The sequence below is a fragment of the Pelmatolapia mariae genome, linkage group LG20 (genome assembly GCF_036321145.2).
Source record: "Pelmatolapia mariae isolate MD_Pm_ZW linkage group LG20, Pm_UMD_F_2, whole genome shotgun sequence".
Lineage (NCBI taxonomy): Eukaryota > Metazoa > Chordata > Actinopteri > Cichliformes > Cichlidae > Pelmatolapia > Pelmatolapia mariae.
In genome coordinates, this window is record NC_086244.1 from 30,876,011 (window position 1) to 30,896,377 (window position 20,367).

Sequence of the window (20,367 nt, forward strand, 5' to 3'; positions counted from 1 at the left end):
GTTTTATTTTCCTTTTTTTTCCTTTTCTTTAAATGTAGGCATATATTTCTGACAGAGCAGAGGTGTGCAAGAGAAGTTTGGCTCCATCTACGGACGAGCGCAAGTACTACCACCTATTCTCTGGAAAATTACGCGCCGTTGAAAGGTATTTTAATAGGTCGCAGTCGTGCCCTTATTATCACAGATGGCTGTTTGCTTTCTGGGCTCTACATCTGTTCATTATCTGATGAAATAAATAAAGGGGCAAAGTGCGGACTAATTAAACTAATGTCCAGACAAACTGAGTCACGCGATAAACTTTCACGCGATAAAATGTTTACTTTTCTTGGACTTTGGGTAAAATGGTTCCGACTGTAGTGGCCTTCGTCCTTGGCCGTGTTTCGCCTGTCCTGTATGAGCTAACCGCACTGAGGTCATCACTTGCGAAACGCGGCTGAGATGGTCCGCACCTCTGACGAAGCTCGCACACTAAACATCATGAAAAAAATGCGTCTCGTGTTTTATACAACAGCACACGTCAAACATCTTGAACCAGCGGCTGAACTCGGGCGATGGAGTCTGCGCAAAAATATAAAAAGAAGCAGAAGCGGATTATCTGGGTTATCGTCCTGTCAGCAGCTCTCACGCAACTACGCCGGTAGCCGCGTTGTTCTCGTCATTTGGCGACCAGCAGCACGTTATTAGCATGTGTGTGAAGGTAGCACTCGTGTAAACGTGTCTTATTAAACGTCCTACCTGCATATCTGAAGGGGGGATGCTGCCTCGCCCGTCTGCGGTGCCGACATGGTTCTGATGCTGATGAGCTCTCGGAGGCTGTCTCGTGTTGCAGTGAGATTCGTGTGTGATGTGAAGGGAAATCACTCTCCCGGCGTCCGCCGGCTGCTGTGGTCACAGTGTCTTTGCGAAATGGCTCGATGAGAGGAAATGTGCAGAGCTCATAGAAATTATCTGCTAAATGTTTTGCAAAATCTGTTCTTTCAAACTGCCCTAAAATAATAAACTATTATATTATCGATATAATAAGCCAGAGAAGATCCTTTGCATTCCATAGCTTCCTAAATAGGTAAATGAGAAAGGCATGTTTGAGAAACAGAAACCTCAGCTATGTCAATACCTATAATCGCCCAGAGGGGGCAGCAGAGACCGCACTTTCTCAGACTTTATCCATTCTGGAGCAGTATTTTCTGCTGCCTGCTGTGGGCGCATTTCACCTCAAAATGCGTCCCAGAGTTTTTGCAGCCAATGGCGTCAGTTTTGTTCACATCTGCCTGACAACTGTGTCATATAATACTTTGTTCATTAATAATAAAAATGCATTCAATTTTCTACGCCACGTTTTAACTAAAAAAACTCCGTTTTTTTATGTACACATTGGTGCTGCATTGTCTGCTTCCTTCCTGTAATATAGGTCAGTTCATACTGCCGGTTTTGCTTTGCAAATTTGCTGCGTGCCTTATCCTGCCCCTGTCCTTACAGTTAAAATCACAGTCATCTTTGTGTGCGAAGGGTCCAAAGAGCGTTTTTCCTTTTATTACTGAATAAACGATGCATATAAATAAACCTGTAAAAGGCCAGAAAGTCTGAGCAAAAACACAAAGCGAGATCTAACTAGTGTATTTATTCATTTATTGTACAAAATATACAATACAATTTGCTGTAAACAGCAAAAATACAACACATCCCAACAGAGATACTCACTGCAGACATTTTATGTCTACAAAGTTCATCTGCACAGATTCAGGACTCTGAAGTCTGTTGTGCAAATTCAGACATAAACTGACCCTTTGGGTCTTACAGGGCTGTTTCAATGGCCCTTGATTACTTAGTCCGCGACGAGGACTAAATATTTAACGTATACATACATGCAGATTTTTAAAAAATTCATATATACACGACTGTCTACACTTGTCAGCTTGTACAGGACAAAAGACTCGCGCGCAAAACGAGTATACAATACTCAACCAATACGATGAATTGTTACTTTTCATCACGGAATCCAAGCTCTTAATCACTGTGTGTATTTACAGGTAATGCTCTCTCAACATTATTCCCAACACTAAACACATTACAGTCTTTTTACAGCTGTCAGAGGACCACTTAAGAAATCTACCAAGGTCTCCACACTGCAGCGCTGGCAGTCTGCGAGTCTGGCTGCGCTTGGTTGGGGACCGCTGCGCTGCTGCGTTGCTGGCTCTGCACCCTGGAGCTGAAGCTGGATTTGATGCTCAGGAGTCTCTGATGGATCTGAGGCAAAGTCATCGAGGTCTGGGCGCAGCAGTTCAGGCAGGCTGGGGTGACGGTGGCGGATATGGACTGCTGGACAAAGTCAGTGACGCGCTGGTGTGCGTCTGGATCCAAGTTGGTTTGGGGAAGCAGAACAGAGACGCGTTTGAGGCACGCCTTAAAACCTTCCCTGTAATTCTCTACAGAACCTGAAAAAACAGATAAATGTTAGGTTTGATGTTCATCTAATCTGTTGTTAATACATTTAGAAATAAAAGGGTTAAATAAGTCATAGCTAACTTACTTTTAGCGTTAGCAGGTTGAATGTCACCGAGGAACCGCACGGTCATTTCCAGGATATCTGCTTTCTCAAGCTTGGAGTTACGAGAGTGCTGGAGACAAAAGGGAAAAGAAGATGTTAGATGTATGAGTCAAAATGCTGTGCTGAGTATAGTCAGTTACATCTGCAAAGTGAGCATACTGAAAATGTAAATTCAAACAACTTACATCTCTGCCTGTGAGGGGGATGATTAGGTTTTTTAAGCGGTTCAGACTTTCGTTAATACGGGCGCGTCTTCTTTTTTCCATTAGCGGTTTCATAGTCTGAAACAAAAGGACACATAGAATTTAGTATTCATTCATTACAACATGTGTGAAGTATGCGGTAAAATATTTAAGGAAATGAAACTAAATTTAGTCACTTCGCTTACCTTTCTCAGTTCAAGAGCCTCTTTTCTTTTGGCAAGAGATAGCTTTGGGGAAAAAGATTGGAGAGCTTCGCATGTCATGTTCGGAGACATTTTCAGCGTTGTCTTTGTGCCAGAGTAGTGTTCAAAACCAAGATAGGCGAAGTTGTGCCTCTAACGGCCAAGTACTGGGGTATATATCCAGGTCCGTGGCGTCGGTTTCCGTGCGTCATGGGTACGCCCCCAAGCCGGCACAAAACGATTTGAACGGGACCCACATTCTACGAAAACAAGACAAAAGCATCAAATTTAGTCAGATAACCATCTGTCTTTTACTTTAATCCAAGCGTAGCTGCGGTGCGTGTCTGCGTTATGATCCATAAACCAAACAAAACCTGCGCCAAAAAGCTGAGGAAATTTGTGCGTAATGAAGCTTCCAGTTTTGACGCGTCAAATGCTAATTCATCAAATATCCATTCATTAAGCCATACATTTTACATCATATTTTAAATATGGTGTTTTAATACAAAGACGGATTCATTTTTTTCTCACACAGCTGATGGAACTAAATTTTGTTTAGTTTAGAAAACACTACTGGTGCGTAATGACGCAGTGCTCGGAGATGCCTGGAAAGAAAATACAGGCTATAGAATTAATTTATTTTGTAATTTGACTGTGAAATATAACAAGCTACGCATATAAAATCACATTTTATCCGTATTCTCACTTTTCACTGGCTATTATTAAGATTTTCTTTACAGCTGAATTTCCTGTTGCTGTTCAAATCTGTTCGCTTACTAGGATATAATGCGTGCAATTCTGACACAATATTCTTCATATATCCCCTGCATGGAGCTGTGTGTTTTTTAAAAATAAAAAATAAAAACTTAAAACAAGAGGATGCAGTACATGCATTAGTCGCACAGGGGCCAGGCTTGCGTTCAAGAAAAAAAGTGTCCACATGGATATAGAATCTTACTCCAGGCATATATACCCAAGCCACGCTACTTTCAAATAACATCTGTTCTTAGATTTTTACAACAATGGTTTTGCATGTGACGTTTTTATGCAGTCTCTACCCAGGGGAGGTCTCTACCTGTAGGGTGTATCCCACTACAGCTAACGCATCATGCAGTGAGGTGGGGGCTTGAAAAAACAAAGGATGGGTGCTGTGGGTGCATTTTATTAAATCACAATAGCCATAGCAAAATATAAAAGGACACCAGGTTGTAACTTTTCTCACAAGGCATTTTAGATGTTTTTGTCCGTTTACCTGTCAGTAGTCTAAAAGTATTTAATAACCCAGCAACCTGTCCTGCCAAGTGTGAACCAACTTTAAATGATAACTGTGATATTACTGTTATTGTTTAAAATATAAACTGGAGAGGCATGACAACCCATCAAATACCACTGCACTCTGGGGAACCACGCGCGCAGCACGCGCCACGGGGACCAGATGGCTGTCTGTTACAGAGCTCCCAACTCTACCCACCCCCAACCTCCATTAATGACCCCCACACCCCACATACTCCTCCTGCACCTCTGTAGCATCCGGAGTAGGCAGTCTCCTGGTCCAGTCTATGCGCGCACACATACACACATAGAGACTGTTCCAAACATTTGCGCTCTTTTTCTATAAACCTCACACGCACGACACACGATCTCAACGCGGTTTTTGGCGTGGGTATCCCATCTGCAAGCTTCTAATAGGTCCATGTTGTTAGGGTCCAACTGAAAGAAGCTTTGCATCTATCGCGTTTTACTCTATGCTGCAGTTGTCTCCCATAGCTTGCCTCTGTTTTGTTTTCTTTTTTTTAAGCGTCCACGCTATCGTGACATGGTTTATCATAACTACACGATAACAAAGCTCAATCTTTTCACGGAGATGAAAGATGTTTGAGCAGGAGTGCATGACTCTGTAGATATCTTTTCGAAGGAGTATTATTTTGTCTTACTGGAGACAGTGGTAGAAAAAAATAAAATAAAATATGACTGTAAAATTCTAAATTCTACTACTAAATTCTCTAATATAATATATATCCTATCTTTCCACCTGGTTCAGTTTGAGTTAATAATTTTTTTAACGCAATAGGGTATAGGTATAATATTGCAATGGGGTCGATTTGTGAAGCTATCTTAGTTCAGCATTTAACTTCAAATGTAAATAAATAAATACTAAAAGGGTAAAATATGGAGATCAGAAGCCCACAAAAGATCTTCAAACGAAGTCAAACCCTGTCCTGAAATTGAGAGGCACACTTGCTGCACGCGCCCCTCGCGCCCTGCTGGGATTGCAGGATGATGGTGGTGGGAGGGGTCGGCTCTTCTCTGTTTTGCTCTTACGGTTAGAGTCCTCTTTTGTGTTTTCAATCAAATTCGGCGTCGACAAACCATCTGTGCAGACCGATAACAGCGAGCCTTTGTCTGAAATGCACCGACACTTCATGGGAATTAAGGGTGGAGAGACTTTTTGCCTCATCTCGAGATTCGATGCTTTTCACGACTCAAGCAACGGAGAGCACCAAATTCAGTATTTTTTCTAACCATGTACAGTTCACCTATTTTAGTGGAGGCTATCAATTCGGTGGAAACGTAAAAATATCATTTGTCGGTGAATGTAAAATTGAAAAAAGTTTGAAAGAGTATGAATACTAATTACTTCAGAAGAGTGTCAATTAGGCTAAACTCCCCAAACTGAGCTCTTACTACAACGTCTATATGTCTGCTCGAGTGCAGAGCGTCAAACAGGGAGTTAAACATCTAAAGAGTAGTGATATGAATGAATATGAATCTCTTTTTACTACTTCATATAAGAGTTTTTTTTCTGACACCTAAACTGTGAAGTTCTATGACAACTGACTGTTATCATAAACTGTTCTATGATAAAGTCAGAACTATGGAGAAATTGGAACAAATGGAAGTAAATTCTCGTACTGTGCAAAAGTTTTAGGCAGGTGTGGAAAAAAATGTTGTAAACAGAGAATGCGTTCAGAAAGATAAATAATGATTGTTTATTTTTTTTTATCAGTTTAAAAAATGAGCAAACAAACAAACCAGCATCAGTTCTCATAGGTACACTTGCTCAAATTCAGAGACTTTGTAGGATTAGAGTCAGGTGATCAACCAATTATACCAAACAGGTGCTAATGATCAGAAACAGCTGTGTAAGAGACCTAAAACTGGGTGATGAACAGCCAAACCCTGCTACCAAGGTGAGGTTGTGAAAGACACAAGGTAGTTTTACTGAATCAGCAAGGTCTCTCCCAGACAAAGATTTTAAAGCAGACTGGGGTTTCAAGATGTGCTGTTCAAGCTCTTTTGAAGAAGCACAAAGAAACGGGCAACATTGAGGATTGTAGACGCAGTGATCGGCCAAGGAAACTTAGTGCAGCAGATGAAAGACACATCAAGCTTATCGCCCTTTGAAATCGGAAGATGTCCAGCAGTGTCATCAGCTCAGAACTGGCAGAAACCAGTGGGACCCAGGTACACCCATCTACTGTCCGGAGAAGTCTGACCAGAAGTGGTGTTTATGGAGGAGTTGCAGTCAAAAAGCCATATCACTGACGTGGAAACAAGGCCAAGTGACTTAAGCATGCATGAAAACATAGGAACTGGGGTGCTCTGGACAGATGAGTCAAAATTTGAAATATTTAGCTGTAGCAGAAGGCAGTTTGTTCATCAAAGTGCTGGAGAGTGGTACAATAGTGAGTGAGTGAAGCAACACCATGCTTCAACAGTGAAGCATGGTGGAGGTTCCTTGAAGGTTTGGGGCTGCATTTCTGCAAATGGAGTTGGAGATTTGGTCAATTAATGTGAGGAAGCCTACATCCAAGCCTTGGATTAATGGTGTTCTTAATCCTGAGAAATACAGGCAGATACTTATCCATCATGCAATACCATCAGGTATTTGCAAACACACGGCCAAAGTCATTAAGAACTATCTTCAACGTAAAGAAGAATAAGAAGTACTGGAAGTGATGGTATGGCCCCCACAGAGCCCTGATCTCAACATTATCAAGTGTGTCTGGGATTACATGAAGAGACAGAAGGATGTGAGGAAGCCTACATCCGCATAAGCTTACATCCAAGCCTATATTTCTCCAAGGTGTTTGGAACAACCTTCAAGCCGAGTTCCTTCAAAAACTATGTGCAAGTGTACCTAGAAGAATTGATGCTGTTTTGAAGGCAAAGGGTGGTCACGCCAAATGTTGATTTGATTTAGATTTCTCTTTTGTTCATTCACTACATTTTGTTGATTGATGAAAATAAATGATTAACACTGCCATTTTTGAAAGCATTCTTTGTTTACAGCAAAAAACTTTTGTTCAGTACTGTATATACACCATATATCAGTTTATCTTTAAATTTGGGTTTGTTTTCAATAATAAACAGAGTATTTTGATCTTAGGATCAAAGGACACCCCTTAAGAAGCTTCCAATCAGAGATAATATCAGTTTATCAGTATTATCTATGGTTAGGTTTTGGGTTAGTCTATCCAGCTGGTGTTAGACATCCAAGTTACTTAAATATATTTCAGCCCTTGAGTAAAATGGAGGGACAGTATCCTGGCATAACCACCAAACTGAAGACACAAGAACAATCCATATAGGAATGGGACAAGTGGAGGGTTTTTGTAAAGCCTTTTGACACGAATAAAGCAGTACTTTTTCATTTCAGAGGCAGAAAATGGGTAAATGGCACATGGTCATAACATCAGAAACATCTTTATTTGGCTACATTTGTGCACACAAACAAGGAATTTGCTTCCAGTTTACTTTGCTCCCTGTATGCAAAGAAAAGAAAAATCTTTTTTAAAAAGTAAGAAATAACAAGTTACAGAAATTATATGACCTGAACAATATAACAGTGGGTTATTTAACTGTGTTCGTCACAGTGACAGCCTGTGAGAAAAAATTGTCTCTGTGGCAGCTGGTGTTCGTAAACAGAGCTCTGTTGCAGCAGTTTGAGCAGTGTATGTCCAGGATGTGAGGGGCCAGCAGAGATGTTTTCTACCCATTTCCTTTATTAAAGCTGAAAATCTGAACTCCAATCACATCTTAATGTTTTCATGTAAAATGTACTGTGGTAGTGCAAAGAGGGATCATTGCAAAAACACTATCATTGTATCAGTGTCCAAATAAATATGGACCTAACTCTCTGACTGACATGATGGAGACCAAATGAGTAATTCCATGGAAATTCAATGAACCTTCCATATAACCCCCTCCAAATCAGCAAATTGTAATTTTTGGACTTTATCAAGTGTATTTGACCATTTTTGTAAACATCAGTGTGTTTAATGAAAGTATGACAAATTTTATCATCATACTATAAATATATCACATGTTCTAGCCCCCCAAAGCTCATAGAGATAGATTCAAACTCTTTTTTGAATTCTTGAATTTTTGAACCTTCATAATTGCTTGAGCATGAAACATAGCCAGATTGAGTTCTCAGCACTGGGAAACAAATTTAAGCTCTGTTAAAACCTGGAAACAAATAATTTTGCGTTATATCAAAGTGTCCCAGTCTAAAGCCAGAATCTCTTTTGGTTTCTATAACGAAGTTTAAGTATCAGTGTACCAAAACTGCACCGATATAATATCAGTGACTAATTGTGACATAAACAAGGACAATACATGGATGTTTTATCTGTTTTCTGTAGAAAACTGTAGAAAAGCACATTTTGGTTAAACCTTCAAGGGTTGTATCATCATGTGGGATGGGTGGTTGATCAAAAAAAGTTATAGTATAAAAGGTCACCTTTTTGCTCTTTATGCCAGTCGCATTTTGGTAAATGGACTGGTTCTTATATAGCGCTTTTCTACTCATCTGAGCACTCAAAGCGCTTTACACAACTTGTGCATTCACCCATTCACACAAGCACATCTTTTTAAGTGCTTCATAGCTAACATTCACACTCCGATGAATGCATCGGAGAGCAATTTGGGGTTAGTATTTTGCCCAAGGATATTTGGCATGTAGACTAGGGGAAGCCAAGAATCGAACCACCAACCTTCCGATCAGTGGACGACCTGCTCTACCACCTGAGCTACAGCCACCCCCCGCATTTTCTAGCCATGATTTCATCTATTAATTGATCCATATGTTCTTTTTCCAATTCATGGTCATGGGTAGACCCTGGACAGGTTGCCAGTCTATTGCAGGGCAACCACAGAGACACAAACAACCACTCATGATTGTATTCACACCCATGGCCAATTTAGAATCACCACTTAACCCATATATGCCCATACATGTCTTTGGACTTTGGGAAAGACCTGGAGTAAGATAAGATAAATCTTTATTAGTCCCACATGTGGGAATTTTTTTTTTTTTTTTTTGGTTACAGCAGAAAGTGGACAGTACAATTTAAGAGCAGCAAAAAATTTACAAAAAAAATAGAATAAGATAAAATAGAATAAAATACTATGTCGTATCAGGGAAATTGCACTTAGTAATATTGCACATAAGGGAGACTGGGCGAAGGCTATCATGGTGTATTGGATGTGTGTGTCTGTCTGCGCATGTGTGGTCATCTGCAGAGACCATGTTGTGGAGTCTGACAGCAGTTGAAAAAAAACCCCTGCGAAATCTCTCCGTCGTACATCGTGGGTGCCGCAGCCTGCCACTGAAGGAACTGCTCAGTGCTGTTGGAGTCTCCTGCATGGGGTGGGAGATGTTGTCCAGCAAAGATGACAGCTCATCCACCATTCTCCTGTCGCTCACCACCTCCACTGAGTCCAGAGGGCATCCTAGAACAGAGCTGGCCCTCCAGATCTGCCTGTTCAGTCTCTTCCTGTTCCCAGCAGAGATACTGCTGCCCCAGCACACCACACCATAAAAGATGGCTGAGGCCACCACAGAGTCATAGAAGGTCTTCAGGAGTGGGCCTTTCACTTGAAAAGACACAGGTACAGCCTGCTCTGCCCTTTTCTGTACAGAGTATCTGAATTGCGAATCCAGTCCAGTTTATTGTTCAGATGAACACCAAGGTACCTGCAGCTATCTACAACCTGAATGTACAGATGTTTAGTGGTTGCAGTGGAGGATGTTTGTGCCTGTGGAAATCTACCTTGGTTTTTCTATTGTTGATCTGGAGGTAGTTCTGCTGGCACCAGTCCACAAAACCTTGGGTCAGTTCTCTGTACTCCCCGTCATCCCCATCAGTGATGAGGCCAACTATTGCAGAGTCATTAGAGAACTTCTGCAGAAAGCACTGGGTGGAGTTGTGAGAGAAAAAGAGAGGGGAAGACATGCGGCAAAGGGCCAGGGGTCAGACTCAAACCTAGGCCCACTGCTTTCAGCCATGAGGCATGTGGTTGCCTGCTCATCTGACTGAGCTAAAACCGCACCCAGAGAGAATCCAGAGTACCCAGTGCCCAGAGAGAATACACGCAATCACAAGGAGAACATGCAAACGCCACACAGAAGGGTTCCCACTGGCTGGTGGAGTCAAACTCAGGACCTTCTTGAAGTGAAGCATCAATGCTAACCGCTGCACCAACATGCTGCTCCATGATTCACTGTGTCAAAATAATTTATCATCAAATCAGATTTTAACACTCATGAATGTAGCTCAAGGCTATGAAATGGAGAAACAGCATAACAGTTCTGGTGAAACAACTGAGAGGTTTTCTCTGATATATTATCATAAAATAGAGAAAACACCCGAGTCTCTCTAAGTCTGAGACCAAAATGCAAAAGGTAAACATTTTTCAAAGTCACCATCAATGGGAAAAATAGATGAAACACATGAAAAAATAAGTTCATATTCCAATTGTTAAAATCAGTATTAGGGGTTCTAGAAAAGGTGCCAAATAACTAATTTGTTTTTATCACATGGCAGTTGGAGCCTGTTTAAACCTTTGATAGGTCTAGTGATCTCGAACATATAGAAGTGTGTGGATTCGTGGCAAAACAAATGTGCAAAGGATCCATTGATACCAGAGATATCTCCAGGAAATGTTTCCTGTAACCAGAGTACTGACAGTAATTTGACTGCATAGGAGGACCCTCAAATATGTTGCAACTAAAAGAATTATGCATGAAATAGTGGTCAGAAATTTGATTAAGCATTATTGTAAGAGTCAAAAAATACCATATGGAAAGCTGACATGTAAGTGTTGCAAACTCAAAAATGCAGATAGAAGTTTCTAGTTTTTAAGAAAACATTTTACAATGTTTTAATTAAATTTCCAAATGTATACATTCGGCAGTATATATCCTTCTCCTAATTAAAAAAAATGCTACAACACCAGCAGCTATGCAACAAACAATTTAACGTAAACACCTGAAAAACATCAAATGCAAAAATTAATTCTTCAAAAAAATTTCTGCATATTTCATCTCTATAAAGTACAACCATCTTTGTTCTTCACCAGCTTCTTTTTCATTTTTTTTAAAAGACACATTGATGCTTTAGGTTATGCGCTGTCACCATATTGGTTGAAAACAAATTTTTAGTTAACTTAATAATTCCTCTTAGATTCCAAATTTTCCTCATTTTGAGCTCATGCAGGTCTAACAAAATTTCTGCACAATATGATTTCTGCAAGATTTTTTAAAACCTTTTATATTATCATTTGTATCTGAATAAAACATAATTATAAACGGCTTTCTCTTTTCACAAACTGAATGTAGATAAAGTACGGGGATTACGTCTACCATCTACGTCACACCAAATGCGTTTTCTGCAAAAGGTGTTTCATGGTTTTCTGTAATAAGGTTATACATTATTTAAAAGCAATACAAGACATACACTGCATATATATATATATATATATACATTTTTATATATATATATATATATATATATAAAAATGTATATATATATATATATACATTTTTATATATATATATATATATATATATATATATATATATATATATATATATATATATATATATATATATATATATATATATAGGGGTTTTTTGTTTGTTGTTTTGAATTGTCTAGTCTGTTGTTACTCCCGCAGTAATCTCTCTGTGTTTCCTGTGACACAACCAGTACTTCTTCCCACAGATTTGGCGGCAACTAGAGCGGCGCCTCACATCAGCAACAATAGAGCAGCTGCTCAGCAGCATCAATGGGCTCTGGATGACCTGTGGCTTTGTGCGTTTGCGCGCCTTTTTTCTTCTTTCATTTCCCCGAGAATCGTCTCATTAAGGCATCCGGGGTCAGTGATAAATTTGAGGTCCTTCAATCACCGCAACAAAAACGATCAAACACCATAAACATCTTTGTCGAGCATACGTTTATTGAAAATATTTTGTCATTGATAAAACAGAAATGTCACAAAACGTTTCTTTTCTTACATAAATAATATATAATCCTAGTTAACACATAGTGTTTACAGAATATTCTGTTGCACAGACCAAAATACATTTAAGTCAATCGTGCAAACCTCAAACAAAATAACCCGTGGGGTTTACAAAAGTGTTGTCTACAACCCGTAACTCTGAAACCCCAAAGAGGATTGCATTTTTTAAGTTCAAAGCCTTCAGTTTCTTTGATATCTGTGCTCGAGTCTTCTAGCATTAAACGCAAAATGACTTAAACTTATATACAGCTCCAACAATTCTTCTTCACCTTACTCACTAAAACTACCACTGATTTAGTACAAATAGTAAACAGCACAAAATAAACAGGCGTGAGATAATTGTCCGTCTAATCTACCAAGGTCTCCACATAGCAGCGCTGACAGCCTGCGGGTCTGCCTGCGCTCTGCTTGGAGCAACTGTGCTGCTGCTGCGGTGCTGAGTCTCCAGCCTGGAGGTGAAGCTGGATTTGAGGCTCATAATTTTCTCTTGGATCTGAGGTAAAGTCCTGGAGCTCTGGGCACAGCAGTTCAGGCAGGTTGGAGTGACGGTGGCAGACATGGACTGCTGGACGAAGTCGTGCACCCGCTGGCACGCGTCCTGGTCCAGGCTTTTGGGAAGCAGCGCGGAAACGCGCTGGAGGCAAGCTTTGTAACCTTCTCTGTAACTGTCTGCGGAGTCTGGAGAGAGGACAGGAGATATTTGATCAGTGGCTGAGACTTTCACAAGAAGCGTGTTAAAAACTTGCAGGATAACAGTATGTTATGCATGTCGTAGATGTAATGCTCACCTTTGACTGGGGTGGAAGGAAGATCTCTGAGGAAGCGGACTGTCATTTCCAGAATGTCCGCTTTTTCCAGCTTGGAGTAGCGTGCGTTATCTTTGCCAACAAGGGGCAAAATCAGGCTCTTCAAATGATTGAGACTGTCATTGATGCGAGCTCGTCTTCTCTTCTCCAGCAGGGGTTTAAGAGTCTACAAAAAATAATTTCAACACTGTTACTAGGCTGTACCGATAGAGTTAACGCAGAACACATTTCCAGAAACAAAACAAACAGCTGCGTGGTGGTTCATCTTCTCCTTACCTTTCTAAGTTCGTTGGCTTGTTTTCTCTGGGCCACGGTGGACCTTGCAGGGAGAGGCTGGCTGGCCTCAGTAGTGAAGCTGGGACTCATTCTGTTTGCGTTTTCTTGTTGTGCTTTTTGACGGGAGATACTTGCTTCTTGAGCGGCTGAGCTGAAGTGTGCCGCTGAGCTGGTGAGCTTCCTATTTATGTGGAGCCGGAGCGTCAGAGGGGAGGGAACACAAGCCATTGCAGCGGGGGGATGACACAGGGGGCGATGCCCTTGGGAGACGAGTAGAGATCCTGTCTGGACCATCTGGCCCCCCGCTTCTGTATGTTGGTATGCGGAGTTTCGTGATGCTGCTGCGTTTTACTGCATTTAAAATTTAAGGCTTCAACGTCTATCCAAGATCAAATTACAAGTGCAGGGTATGAAATCTTGTTTTTTTCTAAGTGTAGGCAGACAACCGCCATTGTAAATATCTACAGTGTATCATTGTTCTTTTCGTGACGTTGTTAGTTAATAACTTAAATTATTAAAAGTCGCCTATGTATCATTTTGTTTATGTTTGTATTAAGCACTTCCTACAAGTAAAGTCAGCATGTTTTTATGAGACCCATCAAAGTTAAACAGCTATAAATGAACAATTACAAGTTAGATTAAAAAAAACAACAACAAAAAAAAAACAACGTCCTGCATAATGAAAATTAATACCGTGCGTTTATTTATGGTTTCGTTCCCGCCACAACAAAACAAAAAGGAGCTAGATGAATGAATTTGAGGGGAGGAGAGTAATCTATTCCAAAATTAATAAACCAGATACCCAAGCCACGCCATGTATGGATTAACATCTGCTTCTGGACCCTCAGCAGCCTGCTTCCAATATCGACAACACGGTGTTTACCTGTAGCAGTGGGGGAGGTGACGGACACCTCGCAATGCAAGCAAAAGGAAGCGTGTATGTGCAATATAAGATCGCATATCATAGCCGTGCAATACATGTGCAATACAATACACGTTTAAAGGAAGAATTGAAAAAAAAAAGATAAATACTCCCACGAATCGTCGCACTTAAATATGAATTTTGAATTATGAATTATGGAAATGTTAAGTATTCCCTACAAATTATGTAAATACAAGAATAATGCAATCTGTAAACGATAACTGTGACACATATAACATCAACCTCCAGAACTTTAAACAGCTTTTATTTAAATGCTGTTTTAAAGAGTGTCAGTTTCTCAGGCCTATGAGCTGCCAGTAGGATTCACGCGTTCGGCACGCGCCACGATCGGAGCAACAGATGGGACCCCCCACCCCACCTCACCCCCGCCTTTCTCGTCTCCCGTCTCTATGCACACCCCACCCTCCCCCGTCTGCCGCTGCTGCACCACTCTCGCATCAGCATCCCAGCCCCTGCTCCAGATCATGTGTCCTCTCGCCATAAATGTGCTTCACTCTTGTTTTGTCTCTTTTTTTTTCTTTTCTTTTTTTTGCGAGGGAGGGGGGCTGTGGTGGTGGGGTGGGGGAGGGGGACATGGCCACAATGGTGCAATTGTTGAATTTTTGTAACAGTCAAGTTAAAACGACATGATGAGTAGAAAAGGGAGAAAACATCTAGAATACTCAGAACTAGGAGTTCATAATAAAAACAAAACTGCAAAAATGCATATAAGCTCTCTCTGTTTTAAATGATGTCAAATAAATGTAGTTACAGATCTTTTGATGTTTAATGTCATTGGAAGCACCTTAGAGTTTTATGGATACATTTTGCCCAGGGAATTTCCAAGGAAACAAGAAGGAGCGAGACATGTGCATCACACTGAAGTAAATTTTTACACACGCGAAACCAGATATACCGCACAACAAACTCATAATTTAGGCAAAGATACGCTGTCCCATCGACTGCAATCTGCTCTGCTCTATAGCTTTAGGGATTTAACCTACCTATTTTGTCAAGCATTACACATGCACGGTTTTGCACGCGCCCAGCCCCATGGGGCCTCAAATAACCGCCACCAAGTCCAGTATGGGAACTGGCACTTCGCGATAAGACGAAAAAAAAGTCCAGGAAAGGCTTCGGTTGGGACCCTTTTTTGTTTTGGTTTCAGCGTGGGTATCCATCTGTGCACGATCAGGGCACAGTGATCCTTTGTTGAAGGGTGTACAGAAAAGTGGAGTCACTCAAAGTTTTACAGCAACTGTGTGGGAGATGCACATAATTTGTTTTGTTTGTTTTTTCCAGCAAAACTAGGTATTTAAATCCCCATTTCATTTCTTCAACTCAACCAAATGAAATAAACTGTCAAATTGTTTATTACCGCGGAAATAAATCAATAAGAATACCAATTATAACATCTTCAGTATAATTTTGGACAAGGTACAATCTGGATGAAGAGATGAAACGGTAAAGAGCTATCCTGTGCATTCAAAGAAAACATCTTTAAAATCCTAATCGCTGAGTTTGCGAATGAGATCTAATAGAATTTGGTTGTATAAACGGCATGAGACTGACACGAGCCAAAGCGTTCAGACAGATGGAGCTGAAGCGCACTGAGGCGTAAAACCAAAAGCGTCGAAGGACTCTGCTCTGCCAAAGGTGATCGTCTCCACTTCATGGAGCCACATGAAAATTTCCAGACTTGGAGATTTTCCAGACTTCAAATCGCGACTGCACCCTAAACGATGTTTGGCGACCCAAGCCAAATTCTACGCTACCATTATCCACATGACACGAAAGCATCTGCTAGACTCAGGACTGACCTTTGTGTACGGAGCAAAGGGGGGGGGGTTGTTTGTTTGTTTTTTTTAACTATTTTATTCTATGTAACCTAAAGTAGACTGAAAATATATATACCAAATACATAGCGGTAAGCTCAAAAATACATATTTTCGTGAAACGCTCAAAAAAGACACATCCAATAATCGTTTTTTTCTGCCAGTTTCCATTCTTTCATTGACAAACTGAACTCTTTATTGTCATTGCACGATCATACTTTGTGCAATTGTACAACGAAATTAGAGTATTGTCCCACTTCGGTACTAAAAGAAAGGCAAGAAGTAATCGCAATAAACAATATATATGAATATAATGTGCAGAAACATTAAAGACGACAATTATATATAAAATATCATCTTTTTGTTTGTTTTTATTTTAAAATACGCCTTTTCCATGGTCACTAATGTTTGGCTCCACATTAATTCTGTTAGAAAAATCTCCCACAACTCTGTATCGTACATTTAGTTAAGAAAATAAAACATATCATATTTTAAATTACACTAAATGTGTTTAAGATGAAACATAGAAGTCTTTGTAAAGCATGTTTCATACAAATTTGATTATAACAGTCAAAAATCTGATTGTAATCAATTATTAAGCTATTTATACACATAGTACAGATATATAAGCAGAAACTGCTTAAAAATTACAAACATCCATCCATTTTCCTAAACATTTATCCAGTCCAGGGTGCTGGAGCCTTTCCTAGTTGTCACAGTGCAAGGTTTTACAAAAAGCAAGCCACAGCAAAGTGATGGCAAGACCAAGAGGTCACAAGGCGTAGCAGAAGCAATGAGTCTTATTTTGATCTACAAAGTACCACAAAAAACAAAAAGACTACAGTACCCTTCTGTTTTGGCTCAAACAAGAACTGACTTTTGTTGATGTGATACTGTGATGATCTGTGCACTCAGTGCTGGACTCATGAGAGACATAAGACAAACATTTCAGTTGATTTTTTTTTTCTTAAAAGCATATCAGCACTGGTGTATTTATCATTATTTCTTTTTTTTCCCTGAAAGCTTAAACAAAAATGCCATTCCAGATGAAGGCTGGTGAAATAAATATTTGATTCAATTGAAATGTCAAATATTTAATAATTCTAATTCCTTGACTGTGTCCTTTGTTTGACATGATATGACAACCTGGTAAATTGAATAGCTTGGATTTTCCAACAGATAAGACACAAACAAACTGTGCACTGACTTTGGCTTTGTAAAAAATTATTATGGGCTTTACTGTTTGCCATTTTCTTAAGAAAAGGTTTGATCCATGGTAAACTAAGTCATCTGCATTGCACACTTACTGTAAACTTTTAGTATGGTTTTAACACCATGACTATGTTTAAACCATCTAATTTTCTTTTACCATCCCCCTATATTCTTTGTAGTTTGTAGTAGAATTCACATTATATGACTGAAGTATACTGGGTCACCTACACTACACCTACAGCAGCTGCTCAGCCATGGGAAAACCACATTCCAACTCAATGATCTCTTTAAAATGAACCTTTTTTTTTTCTTCAGAAATGTAGCCACATTGTATGGCTAGGTGTTTGATTTTATATATCTGTGGCATTTTTGGTATCATCCAATACAGGAAACTGAGCTTAAATGTTTGAAAATAGAAAGCTTACACCTTAGGGATGCGAGACAATAGCATAGACAATGAAGGTAACTCAGTTTCAAAAATTGGGAAGCTGTGTAAAAAGTAAATAAGAACAGAATGCAATGATCTGCAGATCTCATAAACCTACATTTTAAAACTCAAATCTTTACATTTGGAACATGTATCAATTTAAGAAAAATATTTAATCGTTTTAAAATTGATTGAAGCAAAACATCTCAAAACCGTTGTCACAGTTTACCACTGTGTAGTATCCACTCTTCTTTGAGCAACAGTCTGTAAACATCTGGGAACTAAGGAAAAAAAGCTGCTGAACACCTGGGAAAGCAGTGTTGTCCCAGTCTTGTCTGATATAATGTTTTAGGTTCTCAGGAGTCCTGTGTCTACTTTGTCATGCTTATCATTTCATGATGCTCCAAATGCTTTCCATTAGTGAAAAATCTGGACTGCCTGCATGATAGTTCAGCACCTGGACTCTTCAAGTACAAAGCCATTCTGTTGTAATAGATGCTGCATGTGGTAAGGCATTGTCTTGCTGAAATATGTGAAGCCTTCCTTAAAGAAGGCTTCTTCTGGATTGGAGAATATGTTGCTCTAGAGCTTGCATGTACATCTTTCACAACTGATGGTGCCTTTCCAAATGCACAGTGCACCCTTATACCATCATCAGCATTATGCAGACTTTTGAAATGAGTACTGATAACAAGCTGGATAGATTTCAAATTCAGATTTGTCTGACCACAGAAGAATTTTCTACTTTGCCGGAGTTAATTTTAAATGAGGTTCAACTCAGAGAAGATGGCAGCATTTCTGGATTATGTTCTTTGCATAGCTTCTTCTTGCATCATTAAGCTTTAATATGCACATTTGTGGATGGCACAGTGAATTGTCAATTAACTTTTATTCCAGTCCTAGGGTATCCCAGTTATGCCATATACACAGATATGATGAATAATGCTTTCAGCTTTAAGAGATGAGCACTTTCCTTTGGTTTGTGTTTCTGGTTTACATGTTTTGACATTTTTAAAATCCTGGTTGCATAACTACTGTCTGATGTAATCAGAGATCCTTCAGATTGTGTGTTTGTGCTAATGTTGTTTGGGTTTCTTGTTAAAAAAGTCTTTCAACCCAATTTCAATAGAGTTGAATTCAACTGAAAAGGCTCCTATTTTCCCTTCAACATATTGTTATGAAAAAAACTTCAGAGCCCTAGCTTACACACTGCTTCTTATCACCACCAACTTGTAGTAAGTAAGTAAGTAAAATTTATTTATATAGCACATTTCACAGATAAAAATCACAAAGTGCTTCACAGTAAAATCAGAAATACAAATAAAATAATATAAAACAGTGAAAAAATTAATTAAAAGCTCTTTTGTATAAAAATGTCTTTAGCTGCTTTTTAAAGGAGTCAGTGTAATCCAGACAGCGTAAATACAACGGCAGAGAGTTCCACAACCTTGGTGCCAGTGCCTGAAAAGCCCAATCCCCACGTGTTTTAAACCTAGTACATGGGACAACCAGTAACCTCTGACCTGACGATCTAAGTGCTCGGAATGAAGCATGAGGTTTCAACAGGTCAGAGATATACTGGGGAGCTTCACCGTGCAGAGCTCTAAAAGTTACAACTAAAATTTTAAAATGAACCCTAAAATTTACTGGCAACCAGTGAAGAGAAGCCAAAACTGGAGTAATGTGCGAGCTCTTGTTTGTGCCAGTTAAAAGTCTTGCCGCGGCATTCTGTACAGTCTGAAGGCGATCCAGAGCTGATTTATTGAGACCAGTAAAAAGACTATTACAATATTCCAAACGAGAAGAGATAAAAGCATGAGTAATCATCTCAAGTTCTGCCTTTGACACCAGTAGTCTGAGTTTAGAAATGTTTCTTAGATGATAAAAACAGTTCCGGAAAAGTTGTTTAAAGTGTTTCTCAAGAGACATTGAACTGTCAAATATAACACCTAAGTTTCTGAGACTCGGCTGAAATGAAGGGTCTAAAAAACTGATATGCTGCTTAATTTCTGAGGTGCAATAATCAAGGTTTCTGTTTTATCTGCATTTAACTGGAGGAAGCTGTCATTTAACCATTGTTTGATTTCTGACAGACACTTATTTAAACACGACAATTTATAAAACTCAGAGGTTTTGAAAGAACAGTATAACTGAATGTCATCAGCATAGAGATGATAAGAAATATTATTGTAACGTTTGATAATTTGGCCTAGGGAGTATATACAGCAAAAAGAGAGTCGGACCTAAAACAGATCCTTGAGGTACCCCAGAAGGCAGAACTAATGTTTCAGACAACACATGATTCATACAAACAGTAAAAGATCTCTTAGATAGATACAACATAAATCATTTTAAAACAACACCAGTAATCCCAAACAAGTCCTTCATCATGATGCTGTGATCAACAGTATCAAAAGCAGAGGTGAGATCCAACATAACCAGAATGGAGTGCTCTCCAGAGTCTGCTGCCATCAGAATGTCACTAGACTCTTTAAGTAAAGCGGTTTCAGTGGAGTGCAATTTGCAGAAATCAGAGCGGAAAATGTGCAGAACATCATTCTTTTCCAAAAAGTTGTTAAGTTGTTCTGCAACCGTTTTTTCCAATATCTTTGACACCAATGGTAACTGTGATATTGGCCTGTAACTGCTT

General features: G+C 39.6%; 3 protein-coding genes across 3 annotated transcripts in view; all 3 read right to left on the reverse strand.

Annotated features, from left to right (window-relative positions):
• Positions 1 to 1,070, reverse strand: part of acot7 (acyl-CoA thioesterase 7) — a 52,448-nt gene extending 51,378 nt beyond the window's left edge. The window contains exon 1 of the mRNA XM_063464287.1: positions 736 to 1,070. Within this exon, the coding sequence (XP_063320357.1) occupies positions 736 to 785 (50 nt within the window). The 5' untranslated portion in view covers positions 786 to 1,070. The remainder of the gene's footprint in view (positions 1 to 735) is intronic.
• Positions 1,071 to 1,686: 616 nt separating this feature from the next.
• On the reverse strand, positions 1,687 to 3,038 carry LOC134619364 (transcription factor HES-2-like). The gene is made up of 4 exons (XM_063465154.1): positions 2,934 to 3,038; positions 2,731 to 2,826; positions 2,528 to 2,615; positions 1,687 to 2,432 (listed from the first exon to the last, which is right to left on the reverse strand). The coding sequence occupies exons 1-4, from the start codon at positions 3,021 to 3,023 to the stop codon at positions 2,107 to 2,109; spliced, it is 600 nt and encodes a 199-aa protein (XP_063321224.1). The 5' UTR covers positions 3,024 to 3,038; the 3' UTR covers positions 1,687 to 2,106.
• A 9,521-nt stretch (positions 3,039 to 12,559) lies between these two features.
• On the reverse strand, positions 12,560 to 13,435 carry LOC134619446 (transcription factor HES-2-like). The gene is made up of 3 exons (XM_063465280.1): positions 13,322 to 13,435; positions 13,028 to 13,211; positions 12,560 to 12,917 (listed from the first exon to the last, which is right to left on the reverse strand). The coding sequence occupies exons 1-3, from the start codon at positions 13,409 to 13,411 to the stop codon at positions 12,592 to 12,594; spliced, it is 600 nt and encodes a 199-aa protein (XP_063321350.1). The 5' UTR covers positions 13,412 to 13,435; the 3' UTR covers positions 12,560 to 12,591.
• Between the last annotated feature and the right edge of the window lie 6,932 nt (positions 13,436 to 20,367).